This window comes from Terrapene carolina, unplaced genomic scaffold (genome assembly GCF_002925995.2).
Source record: "Terrapene carolina triunguis isolate 2854851 unplaced genomic scaffold, T_m_triunguis-2.0 Scaffold84, whole genome shotgun sequence".
NCBI lineage: Eukaryota > Metazoa > Chordata > Testudines > Emydidae > Terrapene > Terrapene triunguis.
Genome location: NW_020664435.1, coordinates 13,058,003 through 13,075,096, shown reverse-complemented (window position 1 = coordinate 13,075,096; position 17,094 = coordinate 13,058,003). Strand labels below are relative to the sequence as shown.

Genomic DNA, 17,094 nt, shown 5'->3' with positions numbered 1-17,094 from the left:
AAAAAAAAAAAAAAAAAAAAAAAAAAAAAAAAAAAAAAAAAAAAAAGGCTACATATTTGGTATAACTGATTGAGACATTATGTAACAAAGTAAAACTGGCAGAAAGGGAAAAAGCAGAAAAAAGAGATGGGTACAAAATTCAGACCCAGATCTAGACCGCCTTGTGCCCTTTTAAAAAGACACACCTGAGACACTGCTATGGATCCATTTTTTCTGATTTTGACTCTTCGTCTCCCAAAATTCAAGGTGTTCAAGCCAAATAATTAACTAAAAGGATCTAGGATGTGTTTTGCATGTTTAATACTCATTTTGAATTTTAAATCGCTATATGGGGGGGTTGGTATAAAAGTTACAGCCTGTCGTGCACTTTGTATTTGAATAATATTGTGAGGAAGGTAATGCCAGAGGCTAGTGGAGATATGTGTATGTATAGTGGTGGAGGGAGTGGAAAAGAGCAAAACCAGACTTTCTGTCTTTGCCCCATCAAAGTAACTGCACGAGCAAGGGGATTGCTCCTTCTTAGTGGCCTTGGAGAGGCACAATTGACCCTGCACAGGCTGGGGAAAATTTAGAACCAAGACCCTGCCCTCCTACTCATAGGCCAGCAAAACTGGCCTGCTGTGGGGAGCACGCTGCACTATACAGAAGGAAGGTTTAGTATGCACATCCTTCCTTTGCTCCCTGCAGCTCCTCAAGGGATCTCAGGCACAATCTCTTCCAGAACTTGCCCTGGAGCAGTGCAGCTTTGTAATGCCACAGTGTGGAGCAGTGTAAAAAGCAGACCATCTAACCCTGTGTTAGGGCAAACTGTTGAAGTCCTTCCCATGACCATTCTTTTTGGTCCTAAACTATGACAGCAAACGTCCTATATTTTTTGGAAATGGCTGAACAGTTCTCATTGTATCAGACTAGTGTTCAGAAACTGAAATTAAAAATGGAGTAGATTCATTAGCTGGCCCATCTGGGAGTGGAGAGGACTTATATATCAGTAAAGAAAGTAAGTCCTTGAGGCCAGGTCTTGATGGACAAAAAGGTGCTTTCTTCAATTGTATTAGCTCATTTGAGTTAGCTTAACGTAACTGGAAAGTTCCCTTAACTCTCATTAAGGTCCTGATCCTGCAAACACTCATACAAGTGGTTAACTTCACTACCTTGAGTAGTCCCATTAACTTCAACAGCACTACTCATGGTAGTAAAGTTAAGCAGGTACGTAAATATTTGCAGAATCGAAGCCTAAGGGCATGGCTACCCTGGAGTTGGAGGTGTAACTTCCAATTTGGGTTGACATATGGATGCTAGTTTTGATCAAGCTAGCATGTTAAAAATTGAAGTGTCTCTGCAGCGGCATGAATGGCAGGAGTGCAATCCTACCCTGAAACTTGGGTACTTATTTGAGCAACTAGCCCATCTTGCTGCCCATATCACCATGGCTATGCTGCTATATTTAGCACGCTAGCTCATTCAAAGCTAGTGCACGTATGTCTACGCAAGCTGGAAATTACACCTCCAGCTCCACTATACTCTAAAGACACAGGCTAGCACCTTTTAGAATGTTTCCACTCCTTGTGATATAGACTCAGGAGGGAGTTAACTCAATTGAGCTAACATAACTGAAGAAAACGTACGTTTTGTCCATTGAGACATGGCCTGAGCTAGTCGAGTCACAGCAAACGTGGAATGGCATATACTCTAGAGTTACCTTTTACAAAACAAGATCTCACTTTTTATAACAGAAATTAACATAGGACCAGATTCTGCGCCCACTTCTTATTAGACTACACAGTCTTCTGCATTTCCCATTACCACAGATTTCAAGTGGTATCGTGCCCGATTCTACATTGATAGTAATGTTTGTTGAACCCTGTGCCAGCACAGAGTTCCAGGAACATCAATGGGGACCAAAGGAGATGCCTCGGGAGAACAGCATGCAGTTTATTGTAGTATCAGGGCCCAATGCAGGACAGAATTTGGCCCATTATTATTGTAGAACCTTAGAAGTGACCTCAGTGTTCATTGCAACATATAAAATTTAGTGAGCAGTAAGGGTTTTAATTATGGCATGTACACTCAATGTTTTTTTCACCCATGAGTCTGTTTTTTTTTTTTTTTTTAATTACGCCTTTGTGAGAAGTGGTATTTTCATTGTCCCAAAACAAAACTGGTAATGGATTCAATTCTGTTCCCACTGAAGCCAATGGGAGTTCTGACATTGATTTCAAAGGGATTCAGTTCAGGCCCCAGAGCTGAGGTAAAGTGTTCCTACTTTCAACTGAAAGTCTGAAAATCTCTTCTTCTCTTTTTGATACGAAAGAAAAAAAAGCTTCAAAACCAGGTCAGATAACCAAAAAATTATCTGAAAGCAGCTCTGCATATTTCATATGAAGAGCACACATGTCTTCCCAAGGCAGTTCTTCATTTGCTGCTGTAGTGTTGTTGTTAATGGATTCACTCTCTGTGGCTTTGGTGAAATCACTTAACTTTTCTGCCTTATTTTCCTCATCTGTGAAATAGAGAGACTACCTACTTCACAGTGATATTGCAACTATTAATGACTGTGTAAAGCTTTGTACACATGCAGATTCACAGAGAAAGATGGAAGGGACATTAAAGAGACAGTATGGAAGCAATGGTAGTAGAGAGGTGAAAGTAAAGGAAACAGAGAAGAGCATCACTAATGAAGACAATGTAATATGTGTGTGTGAGAGAGAGGATTAATATGAAGAAGAAACTACTTTTCAGTGAAAGCACTGGAGAGAGAGAGAATAATACAAAGAAAGGAGATATAAATACGGAAAATGAAAGGAGATGGCATGGAGATGAATAGAGAGAGTCAGACAGTGGGAGAGGGGAAAAGAAGAAACTAAAGAAGGGAATAAGAGGAAAACACATTTTTAGACTAACATTTTGTTGAACTATCTCACAGACAACTCATATCTCTGGACAGTAAGTTTGGAGCAAAGGGATGGCATTTTGAGCACTTACGCAATATTAATACTACTGAGTCCCCTGCATTCTACAGCTAAATAGTGGTGGGAAAAGACAAGAAAAAAGTTTACCAGAATGTACATCAGACCCCTTCATTATTGGGGTGAATAGGGGATATTGACCCCAAAACCTCAGCTAACATCGAGAATTGTCCCTTGCTGTTTCTTTTTAAAGGTTGGCAGTATGCAAGGACACCAGCACAAGCAGCTCAACACTAACTCAACAGTCCAAAAATTTGAAAGGGGGCGGGAGGACTCAAAAAGTTATCTTGATGATTCGTCAAAAAGCCTATGCCCAATTCAGTAGATAGTGGTGTGATCATAGGGACGTGGGTACAAGACAAAAAATATCATCCTATCTCAAAATACTATGTCTGCCTCGGAACCCTTGCACAGTATAAAATTGCTCCGGGATCAGTTCTGCAGTCGTTTCTTAGGCAAAACTCTCATTTACTGTGACCAAAGTCTTACTTTCAGCATCCGTCTTAAGAGTCAGTCTGAGCTGAAGTGTTATTTTTAAGAATACAGACCCTTCTTTTTTATTGACATTGAAAGTAATGGTCAGCCAAACTGAAGACACAGTTCAGATATGTATCTTAAATTACATTAATGTTTATCCAAACTTCCTGAAATTTCATCTAGAAACCTCAAAAGATCATGCTTTTTACTTGTGAGACAGCAGTATTTCTCTGTTTCAGCTAGACCAGAAATGCTGCAAGACCAGCCTTTCTCATGTAATTTCAGCCAAAACATGGAGATGTGAAAGTAACATGAAATAAATAAATTTAACTGACATTTTGGGGCATCAAAATCAATGGTAGATGAGGGTGCTCAGCAACTCTCAGGTTTGGGTCCTCGCTGAAAATAATAATGACCACTTCCCATTTGTGCAAGAGATACTGAGAATCTCAAGTTTAGCCATATCCCTCAAACAGACAATTTCACGCCTGTAGTTAAATGTAAGTGCAGACCCACACATTACATAGTTACACATCTAAAATTGGTAGCATTGCAGTCATAGATAATTGTATCTGCAATTTTGTACCTACAACATTATGTTGGAGGCCACATTTTAAAATTTAAGCCTAAAACTCCAAGGGCAAGATTCTCAGCTGATGTAAATCAGTGTCAATGAAGCTATGCTATTTGCACCAGCTGGGGATCTAGCTTTAAATGCATGTTAACTGATCCCTGTAAGACAACCTATGAATTGAACAAGAAGTGACAGAAACACATACATAATAATTTGAGTTGGTCAAATGTTCCAGTTTAAGCATTTTAGTACCAAAAGAGATGGAAAAATTAGCATTGCTTTAAGCTAAATAGCGATTGCTTTACAGCTGCAATTAGTTACATAATTATTGACGACATGGATAATTAGGAGTAATTTATTGTCAAGCTATGCTAAGTGAAAATGTAGTTTTTAATCATCAAACTAGAAAGATAATAAGATATTTAAAAATACTTCATTTTGCAAAGGAATAGCAATGTTATCAATTAATACAAACTCGTTTCAGAAAAAAAGTAAAGTGAAACAGGAAAATGGGGGGAAAAGCATTAGTTTGGTTTATTAATTAATACATGTTTTCCAAGACAAATGGATGGAAATATTTGAGTATGTTTGTAGCTGTTCATAGAATATCAGGGTTGGAAGGGACCTCAGGAGGTCATCTAGTCCAATCCCCTGTTCAAAGCAGGACCAATTCCCAACTAAAACAAGTTCTGTTACCACTGAACTTGAGAGCAAATGGTGCAATACCATTGAAGCCTTTAGTTACACAAGGGATTGATTTTTAGGGTGACCAGACAGCAAATGTGAAAAATTGGGACGGGGGTGGAGGGTAATAGGAGCCTATATAAGAAAAATACCCAAAAATCAGGACTGTCCGTATAAAATCGGGACATCTGGTCACCCTGATTGATTTGGCCAAGACAGTTAGTAAAATCTATAACGTATGTTGTATTTTTGTGCAATTTTGTTTGGTATTATTTTCAGACAAATACCTCTGATTTCATAACAACATGACAAATCTTTTCATTGCATGAACTGTGATTTCCTGATGCAATACACTAATGCAAAATGCAATAATGCTGTAAGTGGTGCTGTAGACATAGCAGGGCCATGATATTAGCAAGTTGTCTGTTTGCTTGAAAATTATGTATCATTTATTTGGAAAAGGGCAATAACTGCACTTTTCCCATCTAAATATACTTTATTAAAAATTAAAGTAAGAAACGTTTTCCCCAGCCAGTAGTGACCTTTCAACAAAGTACCCAGGGGATTTAAAAAAAAAAAAAAAGAAAGAAAGAAAGTAAAGGGTTAGTCAACAGAGAGGAAGCATTAGCAGCCTCAGTGTGCACAATTTATGTTTTGTTAAATAAAGTCTCTAGGCAGATCTAGCCCATGCTGTGTCCATTTACACAGGACTATATTTGACTATTTACCATGCTGTTCAATGAAAATTAAGTGCACATTGTACCAGACCAATTGCAAAGGGCTCGAAAGGTGCCAGTGTTAATTTTGCACTAGGATAGCCATATTTTAAATAAAAAAAAATCCCCCAATATAGGTTCTTTAAAACGCAGTTGGTGAAGCAAGTGTTTTGTGCAAAAGGCAGCTGAGGAAACTGTGTTCTGTCTGCTCTTTTCATGCCATTTTCCCCTTATTGTACTGATATGTGGATTGTAGTAAAATGAGACTGAGTGTGACTTTATTGAATAAGGATCTATTTTTTTGTTTGTTTGTTTGTTTTTGTTTTTTGGTCTATATGAGATCAGTTTAGTTATTGAGATGGTTTGGTAGGGGGAGTAGTTTGCCTATGACTGTAATTGATTCAGTCATGCAAAAGCAGATGATTGCCCAACTTTTGCCTAGAATGTCTACACAAATTGTTCATTACTCCTTTTTATTCCCTTGGCTTTTGCTTTATTATTCTTTTTTTTTAAATGGTGCAAATGCCCACATGATGGAGCCATGCCATAATCCTATTGTACGAATACCTATGCGATATTCAAAATATTAGAACTTTGAAGCTGCATGGGGGGGGGCAAATTTTGCCCTCAGTACCCTGGTCAAGACCCCCTGAAATCAATAATAGTTGTGAAAGCGTATTGGAAAGCAGAATTTGGCCACAGCATGAGAGCGGAGAGAATTCAGTGGAAGAAAATATCTCCCTCTCTTTCCAATGGTCTGTTGCAGAGTGGGTGAATCTCTGAAGCTTTCTGATTTTATTTTAGCTAGTCCAGTAAAAGGAATGACTACAACTCCTTGGATTATTTGTTTTATTTTTGTCTATTTTGATAGTGGACTAAACCCAGTTACCACTTCTGCATCTGCACTGAACTAAATGTAGGTGACACAAAAGATACACATCAACTGGCACACAAAAAATGTTTTAAAAGTAATTTGTTTCTATGCCATACAGTATCTAGTTCTGTGTTATGATAGGCCTATTGTGAGATAAGAGAACATAAAGATCAAAGCACATTTATTTTCCCAGGATTTATTTCATACAGACTTTGGAAAGACGTGTGTACTGTATGCTGAAGACTTACTCCTACTGAGTCCTTTGTTGTTTATCTCTTTTACTTGTTCCATCTGTCAGACCATCTGCCTCCTGATGACCCCATTTTTTTGATTGTATTACAGGTCTACACATTCCGAGGTCCACACTGGTGTGAATACTGTGCCAATTTCATGTGGGGGCTCATCGCTCAGGGAGTCAGGTGTTCAGGTAGCTTTACACATTTAATTTATCTTGGTTCTTTCTTCTGAAAAATAAAAGGGTAAGCTCCGTGAGGGAGGAATGGGGGACAGTTTCATAAAATGTAACAAGAAATTGCTATCTAATTAGTCCAAAGGCTGAATTTGCTGTAGTTTAGCCCTTTTCAAGAAGTGCTGAGCACTAGGTACATATTTTAACAACAACCAATAAGGAATGGGAGTTGCACAGAAATCAGGATCCAGTCCCAGTGTTAGCAAGGGAGAATAAGGGGGGAGAGGGAGGGAGATCTTTCCACTTTTCATATCTGAAGAACAGAGAAATTAGCAGCACCAGTTTTGTTTTGTTTTTAAACTTATCCTGCTTGTTTCTGGACTCCTGTAGGGCCTTACAAGAATATGTAAACATATTGGGAAGAAGATGGTGCTATATTTTCCTTTGGAAACTTGATCCTTTTTTTTCTAAACAAAGGACTTAGAAATATTGTCCTGTTTATTTTTCCTGCTTAGTTGGCTTAGAAGTAGAGGCATCTCTCCATGGACATCTTTATAACAGTACATTGGCAATGTGTATGCCCCAGTATTTTGGTTTAGGTTTTTCATCAGCATCCTGTAAATCATCTTTCTTATGGTAGTGCCAGGTTTTGGTTTATATGTTTTTACATCTTAAGAAACAAGATCTGAAGATGGCATAAAGCCAGCCTCAGCTAGACTTCATAATTCATCTTTTTGCCACTCACTCTTGAAAAATGTCCTCCTCTGGGGAAAGATGATCACCTTTGACCAATAAAAATACCATATGTTGCTACAAACCTCAAAATATCTTACCTCGTGGAAAAGAAAAAATGTTACCCTCATTTCCAAAAGAATTAATTTCCTGGTTTTTCTTTTTCTTTGTTAACCTTTTAATAGGTTTTAAATTTTTTTTTTCTATTTGTTTGCTACATTGCTACAATAAACCAAGAACCATTACTCCATGATTTTGTTTGATGCAGGAATGGAAAAAAATGTTGATGCATCACATGCAAATTTTGGTAACTACATTCTGCTAATCGAAATTCTCCTTCCACTTTCAGTTGAAGATAGCGTTCCCTCTCACTTCCTGTCCTAACCTTATGGGAGTTACAGTGCACCGATTAACAGCAGCCACTTGCAACCCCACATCAGACTGTATCTGAGGGGTGGGTGAAGTGACGCCACATAAAATTTGTATAGCAATTTGAGGGTCCTTTAAGATAAAAGTTGATTTATAAATTTAAAGTATCTATACATGCATGGCCCACTTATTGTACTTTACTACTTCATCTTCTCTACCTACAGATGGGTCAGAGGCAAGACAAAGAGTATAAAAATGAAATAAAAAAAGGAAAATGAATAACCATTACTGATCAGGCTATTTAATCCTCAGTGTAAATGGGTAAAAATTAACCGTGTGGATCTAATGAATATTGTTGGATTTGTTCCCCTAATTTAAAATATCTAACCTATGAAAAGGCTTATTTATTTAGTATGAAGCTTAACACTTTCCCGCATTAAATTACCAACATTTAACTCTAAGTAGACAAACAAGTTTTTTTTAACCTCAGCTGAAATGTTTTGCAAGAACATTGAAAACAATAAAGGGAGTATCCTAAATGCAGTTGGCCAGATTTACTTAGATTTCACTGAACAATAATGCATTATGCAGTAGTTTCTGTCTGAAGAGACCAAATAAACTAAACTGATTCCATTAAACTTATAGAAGGTTTGATTTTTTTATTTTTTATTTTTTGGTGACAATTTGATTTTGTTTGATTGACATTTTATGGAACGTAATATTGAGATGTGTTTCAAGTAGTTCAGAGAGTTGTTTAAAATTTTAGTAGTTCAGCCAGTAATCAATATGCAAAAGGTATATTTGCCTTACCAGTGATAATTTCAGGAATGTTAAGGAGGAGAATGATTATAGCATAAGGGCCTTGGTTAATAACAAGCACACTTTTGTTTTGCTCCTCTACACACACTATCAGTGAGAAGCAGAACTGGAAATGCTTTGCAGTAGAAAGCAAACTTCTGTGAAAAGTACATTGGAGTGTAGTCCTTGTTCCTGACCCTGTTTTTTTCCTAACACGCTTTGGGGCTGATGCAAGATAATCATCTTCTGGGCTCTTCTCACTAACTTTTTTCAGGGATCCTCCATCCTCTTCACAATCTCAGCATTGCAGTGACCCTCTCGTCCAGGTGTTGGATGTCACCAAGTCCTGTCAATGTTATTGAGTGAGTCAGCCACAGGAGTCACTAGAGAGCAATGTGAAGTGGTTTTGTGTTTGTTCTGGTTTTGTCTGAGGGATGAGGATTTTCCTGTTTGTATAGGCTCATGAAACCATTATTTAGCAAAACCTATCAATGGAATCGTTAATTCTGGCAAAACTTTATTCACAGACTGTGGGTTGAATGTACACAAACAGTGTTCCAAATATGTGCCCAATGACTGTCAACCAGACCTCAAGAGGATCAAGAGAGTCTACTGCTGTGACCTCACTACACTAGTGAAGGCCCACAACACACAGAGACCCATGGTTGTGGATATATGCATTCGAGAAATAGAAGCAAGAGGTTTGCATGATTTTCTTTGTTTGACTAGAGTGGAATGTCACTAGATCTATAATATTACATTAATTGTGATCAAGGAGTAGCAGATACACACAAAAATTAAATCAACTTTGAATTGCATGTTAAGTTGGGAGAAAAAATAGGCCCAAGTAAATGGAAGAGTGGACAGAAGTAGTTTTTTTAGTAAAAATTCTATTGTTTTGCATTGGCTAGTAAAGTCCAGTTCTGTCATTTCTGAATGCAAATTATTTAAATTGCTTTTTAAAAAATATATTAGATATCTCTTCTAGAATGAAAACTATTCATGTCATACTTTTTAAAAGGGCAAACTTTAAACTCATTTATGTGTCTTTTCACTTGGTTCATTTACCTTTGGCAGATATATGGACAATATTTTCATTTCAAAGCAATCAGAGTTTAATTCCGTGAAAGTTATGAATAGTTTTAATTTTAAACTATTTCAGAACATCATACGCGAGAGAACACAAAAGAAAGGAAATGGCTCACACAAAACGTGAAAGAGGAGTGCAACATTTTGCGACCTGTGGCAAGCCCCTCTCCTAGTGAAATTCACATTACATTCTGTTTCTGACTGATGAATGACATAGCCAAGCAACATGTCACAGCCAAAAAAACAGCTTATGATTTGTCTTTTACTGCACTGACATGCATTCCACATTTACAAATTACAATAACACCAAGTACAAAATGATTACAAGCTAATGATCATGTATATGTTATTGGTGGCTTGCATGTGAGGTGTGCCACCTGATAAGCCATGTTTTTTGAATTTTTGACATGATCGTAATCTGCATGGTAACACACTGCTGCCAGACATGGGGATTTCAAATCAGTGTAGGGAATTTAGCCACACATCTTCCATTAAAATTAATAGAAGATCTGCAGCTAAATCCTCTGTACTGCTCTGCAAATCTCAGCCAGGATTATATCATCACTGCAAGAACAAGTGGAGAGAGAGGATGGGTTTGAGAGAGAACATAAGTATCTATGATAGCAAAGGACACATTAGAAAGCTATATTGCATTTGATATATAAATATTCTTTCTTTTACAAATGTCAATTAAGACTAAATTGGTTGTCCTCTTTCATTATCAATACCTTAACAGCTGTAAGAACTTTAAAAATCCCTCCTGTTGGGATATTGGTTTTGGTCATGATACAGGCTCAGTAGCTAAGAAAGGCTAGTGTCTGTTTGTTGGGTGATCATATGGGCATGGTCACAATAAGGAACCGGTGAGTTAAAACAAATAACAGCCATGTAAGCCACTTTGACTAGTTGTATCTGCTGTCTTGGACCACGCTTCTTTCCTGTAGGAATGGGAACAGTGCAAGAAGATTTGTGGAGGCTAGCAGCAAACAGATCTCCAGTCAGGCAAAGAACAGTGGAAGGGATGTGTTGTGCGAAAGAACAGTGCATGCTGCACGTACCAGTTAAGATTGACAGCAAAATCAGAGAGCAAAAAGGGTCACAAGAAGGTAGAGTTAATTGCTGGCATCGCTATAGGTAATTAAGAACACAGACATAGGGAAGGCAGAATTTAAAGCTATAGTAATTACAGACCGAAAAAAAAGAGACCAAATAAGAAGTGATCACACCATGAGCTGCCAGTATAGGCAAATTGCAATATTTTGTAGCTGATATTGTGTATTCCCTACCAAACTAATAAAACCAGAAAATGTAACCAACTTGTAGTCTTTAAAAACTACCTTAATTCTTCTTTAAAATATTCAGAAGTTTAACATTAAAATTATTGCTCGTGTCACATTTCATATATGGGATTATTAACATAACATAAAATAACTGTGACTAGATTTGACAAGATTGAATATTTGTTGATACATATCTGTTGATAGCAGAAATAAAGCTAAATCAGATGTTTACCTTGCAGGTTTAAAGTCAGAGGGCCTTTACAGAGTCTCGGGGTTCACTGAACACATTGAAGATGTCAAAATGGCTTTTGATCGAGGTACAGTGTGTTTTAATATTAGATGGGTTTTCAGCTGAACTTTTGGTTTAAAGAGAGACTGTTCTCAATGATATCTGGGTGCTCAAATACCATGGAGAGGAAACTGGTCTATAAGCATAAGCCCAAAATGTTACCTATCTTTTTTTCTGATGTTATTATTTTTTACCAATATCTGTAACACTTTTCACATGAATAAAATCATATTTCATAGTTGGAATAAAGTAGATAAACACACAACAAATAAATGTAGCTAGGGAGGTGAAAGGTTCAGATGACTGGTAATGGGCTAGAGCCTTTCACCTCTAGGTCACCACTTCAGACAGGGACATTCCTGAATGTCTGGAAGGCATCTAGCACATAGTGGATGCTACAATAATAAATAATAATAAACAATAATGATCTTTGTCCAGGAAGGTAGACTGCAGTTGTCATTGTGCTGAATGTTATACTCTGTGTTAAAATGGTCAAAGTGCAGTCGTCTTAATAGGCAAGCGGATTTACATCATATATGGGAATTCACAACAAGGGTCCAAAAAACCTCTGCAAAATGTTTAGCTAATTTTATATAAAGAATGCTTTCTTAAAAACCTACAGGATTCTGCAAACCACATAGGCCCCACCACTTAGCTAACAGCACTGTGTCTGTCTGTATGTGTGTGTCATAGGGAGACAAGGTGGGTGAAGTAATATCTTTTTTTGGACCAACTTCTCTCGTGAGAGAGACAAGCTTTTGAGCTTACACAGAGCTCTTCTTCAGGTCTTCAGCTCTGTGTAAGCTCGAAAGTTTGTCTCTCTCACCAATAGAAGTTGGTCTAATGAAAGATATTACCTCACCCACCTTGTGCCTCTAATATCCTGGGACCTACAACAACACTGCATACAATGTGTGTGTAATTCACAGGCTACTTCTGTGTTTGCATGCTTCCCTGGGTACTTGTCTGTGTACTGAATTGCACATGTATCCCATACCTGTGCTGAGTGTTCACATATGCTGAATGGGGAACAGGTACACGCTGTGCACAGGGCATATACCTGTGTTCACACTGCCTCTTTTTTGTCCGCCACGGTAGTGCTAACGTTTCAGGGGCAGTGACCCAGAGTCCTGTGCATCACAGGAGACACTCCGTGAACCGCCTTGCTACGTGTTGCTGATACTGTACTCCGCCTTCACACATTTGGCAATGGCAGCTCCCTCTCGCTTCTACCAAACTGTGTTGGAGACATAGAGATGTGGTTCTGCGCTTCCTCACTGGACAAATGTTCCTGCGGTGCAGTACTGGATACTGGACAGAATCAACCCACACAAATTTGAGTCAGCAAAGACAGCTTACTGAGTGGGGGGAGAGGGGGATGAAATCCAGTAGGATCCCAAGAAACAGGTGTGTTGAGTGCTGGAAGTGCAATGGTATGCCCATGGGAGGGCCACCACTTCTGGTCCTGGAGAACTGTCATGGTGTGGTGGGATCACTTTGTTTTGGAAAGCTGGGCTGATTATTAGTGGCTGCAGCACTTCAGAATGAGGAGGCAGACCTTCATGGAATTGCACAAGAAGCTTGCACCAACTCTCCAATGCCAAATCACTTGATTTCGGAAACCCATACCCCAGTGCAAAAGTGGGTGGATATCACCCTTTGGAAGCTGGTAACACCTGACAGCTACAGGTGAGTTGCAGACCAATTCAGGGTTGGGAAGTCAGCTGTCGAGGCAGTGGTTGTACAGGTTTGCCAGGGTATCAACACTTTGATCTACCCATGAATGGTTGCCAGAGCCAAAATCCCTGAAATGGTAGGGGGGTTTTCAGAGGGTGGGGTTGCCAAACTGTGCAGGAGCATCAATGGAACACATATCCCAATACTTTGCCCACCCAAAGGGGCCAGTGACTACATGAACCACAAAGGTCACTATTCACTGGTTCTCCAAAACTTAGTGGACTACAAGGGTCAGTTCGTGAACACGAACGCTGGGCACATAGGAAAGGTCCATGACACCAATGTGCTTAGAAGGTCAGGGCTGTACCACAGAGGGGAAGAAAGGACTTTATTCTCCTGAAACTATATGATTCTATATGGTATTTCTGTGCTGACGTTTTTTCTGGGGACCCCACAAACTCACTCCTACCTGTGGCTCATGGAACGTCAACCTGACATCACCAACCCCAGAAAAAGAAAGTTCACTTACAGACTCGGTAGCTGCAGGATAGTGGTGGTGGCATGCACCTTTGGGTGCCTGAAAGCCCCTTGGTGATGCCTGCAGACCTGTCCAGCTAGCTTTGTGGCCAGCACATTTCAGTTTATCCTGGCATGCTGTGCCTTGCACAATGTGTGTCAGGCTAAGGGGGAATACTTCCGCAGCAAGTGGGCACAGGACACATCTGTTGTTCAAAGCCTGTACAGGCAGCCAGATCCTTCCCCTGTGTGCACAGCTCCTGGTTCCCGGCGAGCCAGGGAAATTAGCGATGCTGTGTGCTCATACATCATGGAACACTGGGGAGCCAGAAGTTCTGCCAAGGGATGTTAATGTGACCCTCTGGTGCGACTGGAAAAGCTCAACAGACCATTGCCATATACTTACATTGTGAGATACCTCAGTGGGTTTCAGTCCCCTGCAGTTGATGTTACTGTACTAACTGAAAGCAAACAACTGAGGAACAGCCCTCAAGGTTAATACCTTGGGCCATGGTTTTGTGAGGTGAGCTTTAATGCAATTTAAAGGCATCATTGAGCAACGTGTTTGTTATATGTTAACTGCTGCATTTGGGGTTGCTGTATGGGGTGTACTTAAGCATTGTTAATGTTATTTTTAAAAAGTTCTGCAATATTTAGGGAGGGAATTCACACATTCCTTGCACAAAAAAAATTTCCTATCAGCTGTTATGCATGAGTACTCCCATGATTTCTAGTGGTAACTATTTGGTGTGGGGAGGGGTCTTAAATGCACTGCTCAATGTCCTATATTTTCACTGCTAATTTATTTTTGTTTCTTTTGTCTGTATTATCAATTATAACAAAGCCATAAAGACGTCTCAGGTGACTCCTCTTCTGTTTTTTATTCTGGCGCTTTTGGACAGTGACAGTTGTTTCACAGTTTACTTCACTGTAATGAACCCTGGTTGTTTTGTTTCTTTGTTCAACATTAGGAAATTCATGGCTGGTGGGGGCCGGGGCGCAGGAGGGACAGAATTCATTGCGTTGCTTTGGCCCCACACTTGTAGAAATCACAGGCAAGTGCTGTGAATCCTGCTGACTCCTCCCTAATGTGTGGAAAACTTGTTAACCATACTCAGAAAGCAAGGTGCACACACAAGTGATGTGAACTGTAACTTTTATGGACAAACATAGAGCTAAAACAGTTCGTAACAAGATCAAATACACAACAACAACAACAGGTCAGATTCCCTCAAAGGTGGTCAAACATTAATTGCTTCAAATATGTCTCCTCGCCCTTCCCCTCTCCCTGACAAGGGAGGAATGGCTTCAAAATATTGGAGGGTGTGGGTTGAGGGGGACAAATGGGGATGTCTTCAGTGTGGGATTTGGGGACTGTACACAAGCTGGTCTACCGGAACTGGATCAGGCTCATCGTTCCCCTCCTGAATGCTCTAGGGGGTTCCCCTCCCAAGGGGTTTCAGGTGCCTGCGGAGGATGTTGTGCCAGGCATCGAGCATGTTCCTTCCTGTCAGGGGTGGTGGTGGGATTCACTGCCGCAGCAGCAGCCTGGCAGGCCACTGGAGGAGGACTAGGAGAAGGAGGGGCTGCTGTTTGTTCATGCAGAGGAGCAGGTGCTACAGCGGTAGGTAGGGCCTAGAAGCATGCCGCCAGCGACTGGACTATGGATTTTCTGAGTGCATGATCCTGTTCCCTCTGCACATATTCCCATTGCCTGTGCAACTCTCCATTTTCAGGAAAGCCTTAACTGTGCCTAAGAGCCCAATCCTTCCTTGCTCTAAGAAACTTGAACTGCTCATGACTTCCATCTATGCTAATAAACAGGTCTTTCTGTGTCTTTCTCTGTGAGCTCTGTGGGGCCACTTCTGCCTTTCCACTGGAATGGCTTCTTTGTTGGCATCGGAATGTCCTGCCAAGTCAAAGACAAGGGTAACATTATATTGCATTTTTCCTTGGAAAGTAACTAAATCCCCCCACATCATGCAATTGTGCTATGGAAGCCACAACACTGATACATTTTAGAATCCCGGGAATGCAGCTGTTACAACCCCCTTCCTTCAGACTACTTTTGCAGCCCATTAGGAAGGAGCTGAGATTAAAAAAATAGTAAGATGCCTGCAGTACTGTTGTTAAAGTGTTATAAAGTTTACAGTGCATGGATGGACCGCTTGAGATGGCGTTTGGTTCCTTCAAGGGTAACGTTACCAAGTCACCTTTCTGTTCTTTAAAGGCTGGCCATCACTTGGAGAACATAGCAGTTTTTAAGAGACTGGAATGGAAAAGAGTAGTGGCTTTCCAGTCCTGTGGAGGACACCTGGCCACCTATGCCAGAGAGATGTTTCTGATAATGGTGACCCATCTACGTATTACTGAGTGGTGGGGTTTAGTGAGCTACAAAGTTGGACCAAGCCCATTTGCCCTGCTATTAAACATGAAGAACCATCTTGAATTTCTGCTACACCAAAAATTTGCTGAATTATGCTTACAGGACTGGGTGGCAATTCAAGAGAAAATGGACTGTATTCTATGCTAGCAGATGGAGTTGCCATGGAAGAGGAACAGAGAACCACAGAAAACATCCACCCACCCCTTAATCGCCTCTGCGTCACAAGAAAGTCCAGCCCCTGTGTCTAGTGAACAGCATTGAAAGGGACAGAGAAACAGAAAGTGACTCCAGAAGTGTATTTTCTTCCCTAAACTTTTGGATTAACACCACAAGTCAATCACCTCTCTGCTGCTAAGGGGCCTGGCATTTGTGCAACCACTGGAGTGGATGCTTCATTCACCCTTGCTTCTCCTGGCTTCTGCAGAGCGGCTCAGCATGGGGAGAGGCTAAACACCAGGGAGTGGGAATGTACAAAGCATCTGAAGTGGTCACAGGGAGAATGGACTGCTCTGACATTCCTCGGACAACCAAATAGTTCCCTTTGTCTTCCTGGACATAGGCAGGCCTGCACACAAGGAACTAAGCACCCCCACCCCCCTTCCATTTGGCTCCCATTCATAAGGAAGGAAAGATGGGATATTGGGTGGGAGAGGAATGATGTTGGGTCATTGCACAACCATACGTGTCATGAAACTGTTCTTTCCCCACTTGGGGCCTTTTAGCATTCAGCCTCCCCCTTCTTCCCCCCCCCACCCCCGTTTTGAGGAGCACAGGGACTATTGCTGTCAGTGATGGCCAAGAAGTGCTCAGACACAAGGGCACAGGGACTGCTCATTAATAACCTGTTATGGCTTCTGCTAAATGCTTTATAGTGGTTCATGGGATTTTGATAAAATCATTGGTTTAAAGCTGTGCTGCTCCAGGACCATGTTGGGGTGGGGTGGAGGGCTGGGCTGAGGCATGTATCACCAGAGCAAGAGGGGATATTATCAGAAAGGGTGGGAGTCCATTGTAAAACGTACCAATGTCAGATTCTGGGGTCCTCAGGCTTCTTGGTGGAGGGGCCTCTTCAACCAGGACTGCCCGGTAGAGGTGCAGAATCACATGCTCCTCTTCCTCTGTCTCTCTTGGGGCTTCCTCTGGGAATTCCTCTGAGGTCTCCGCTACCTCCTCACCCTGCCCATCATCAGTCCCAACTGATGATGAGGCCAGCAGGATTGAGGAGGGGCTCATGAGTCAGTTCAGGCTCTGTACTTGC

The 17,094-nt window shown here is 40.6% G+C and overlaps 1 protein-coding gene across 2 annotated transcripts in view; it reads left to right on the top strand.

Annotated features, from left to right (window-relative positions):
• Nucleotides 1–17,094, top strand: part of CHN2 (chimerin 2) — a 218,341-nt gene that overhangs the window by 184,824 nt on the left and 16,423 nt on the right. For both annotated transcript variants that reach the window (XM_026649396.2, XM_026649397.2), the window contains 3 exons: nucleotides 6,634–6,718; nucleotides 9,127–9,300; nucleotides 11,208–11,285. In XM_026649396.2, coding sequence (XP_026505181.1) covers nucleotides 6,634–6,718; nucleotides 9,127–9,300; nucleotides 11,208–11,285 — 337 coding nt within the window. The remainder of the gene's footprint in view (nucleotides 1–6,633; nucleotides 6,719–9,126; nucleotides 9,301–11,207; nucleotides 11,286–17,094) is intronic.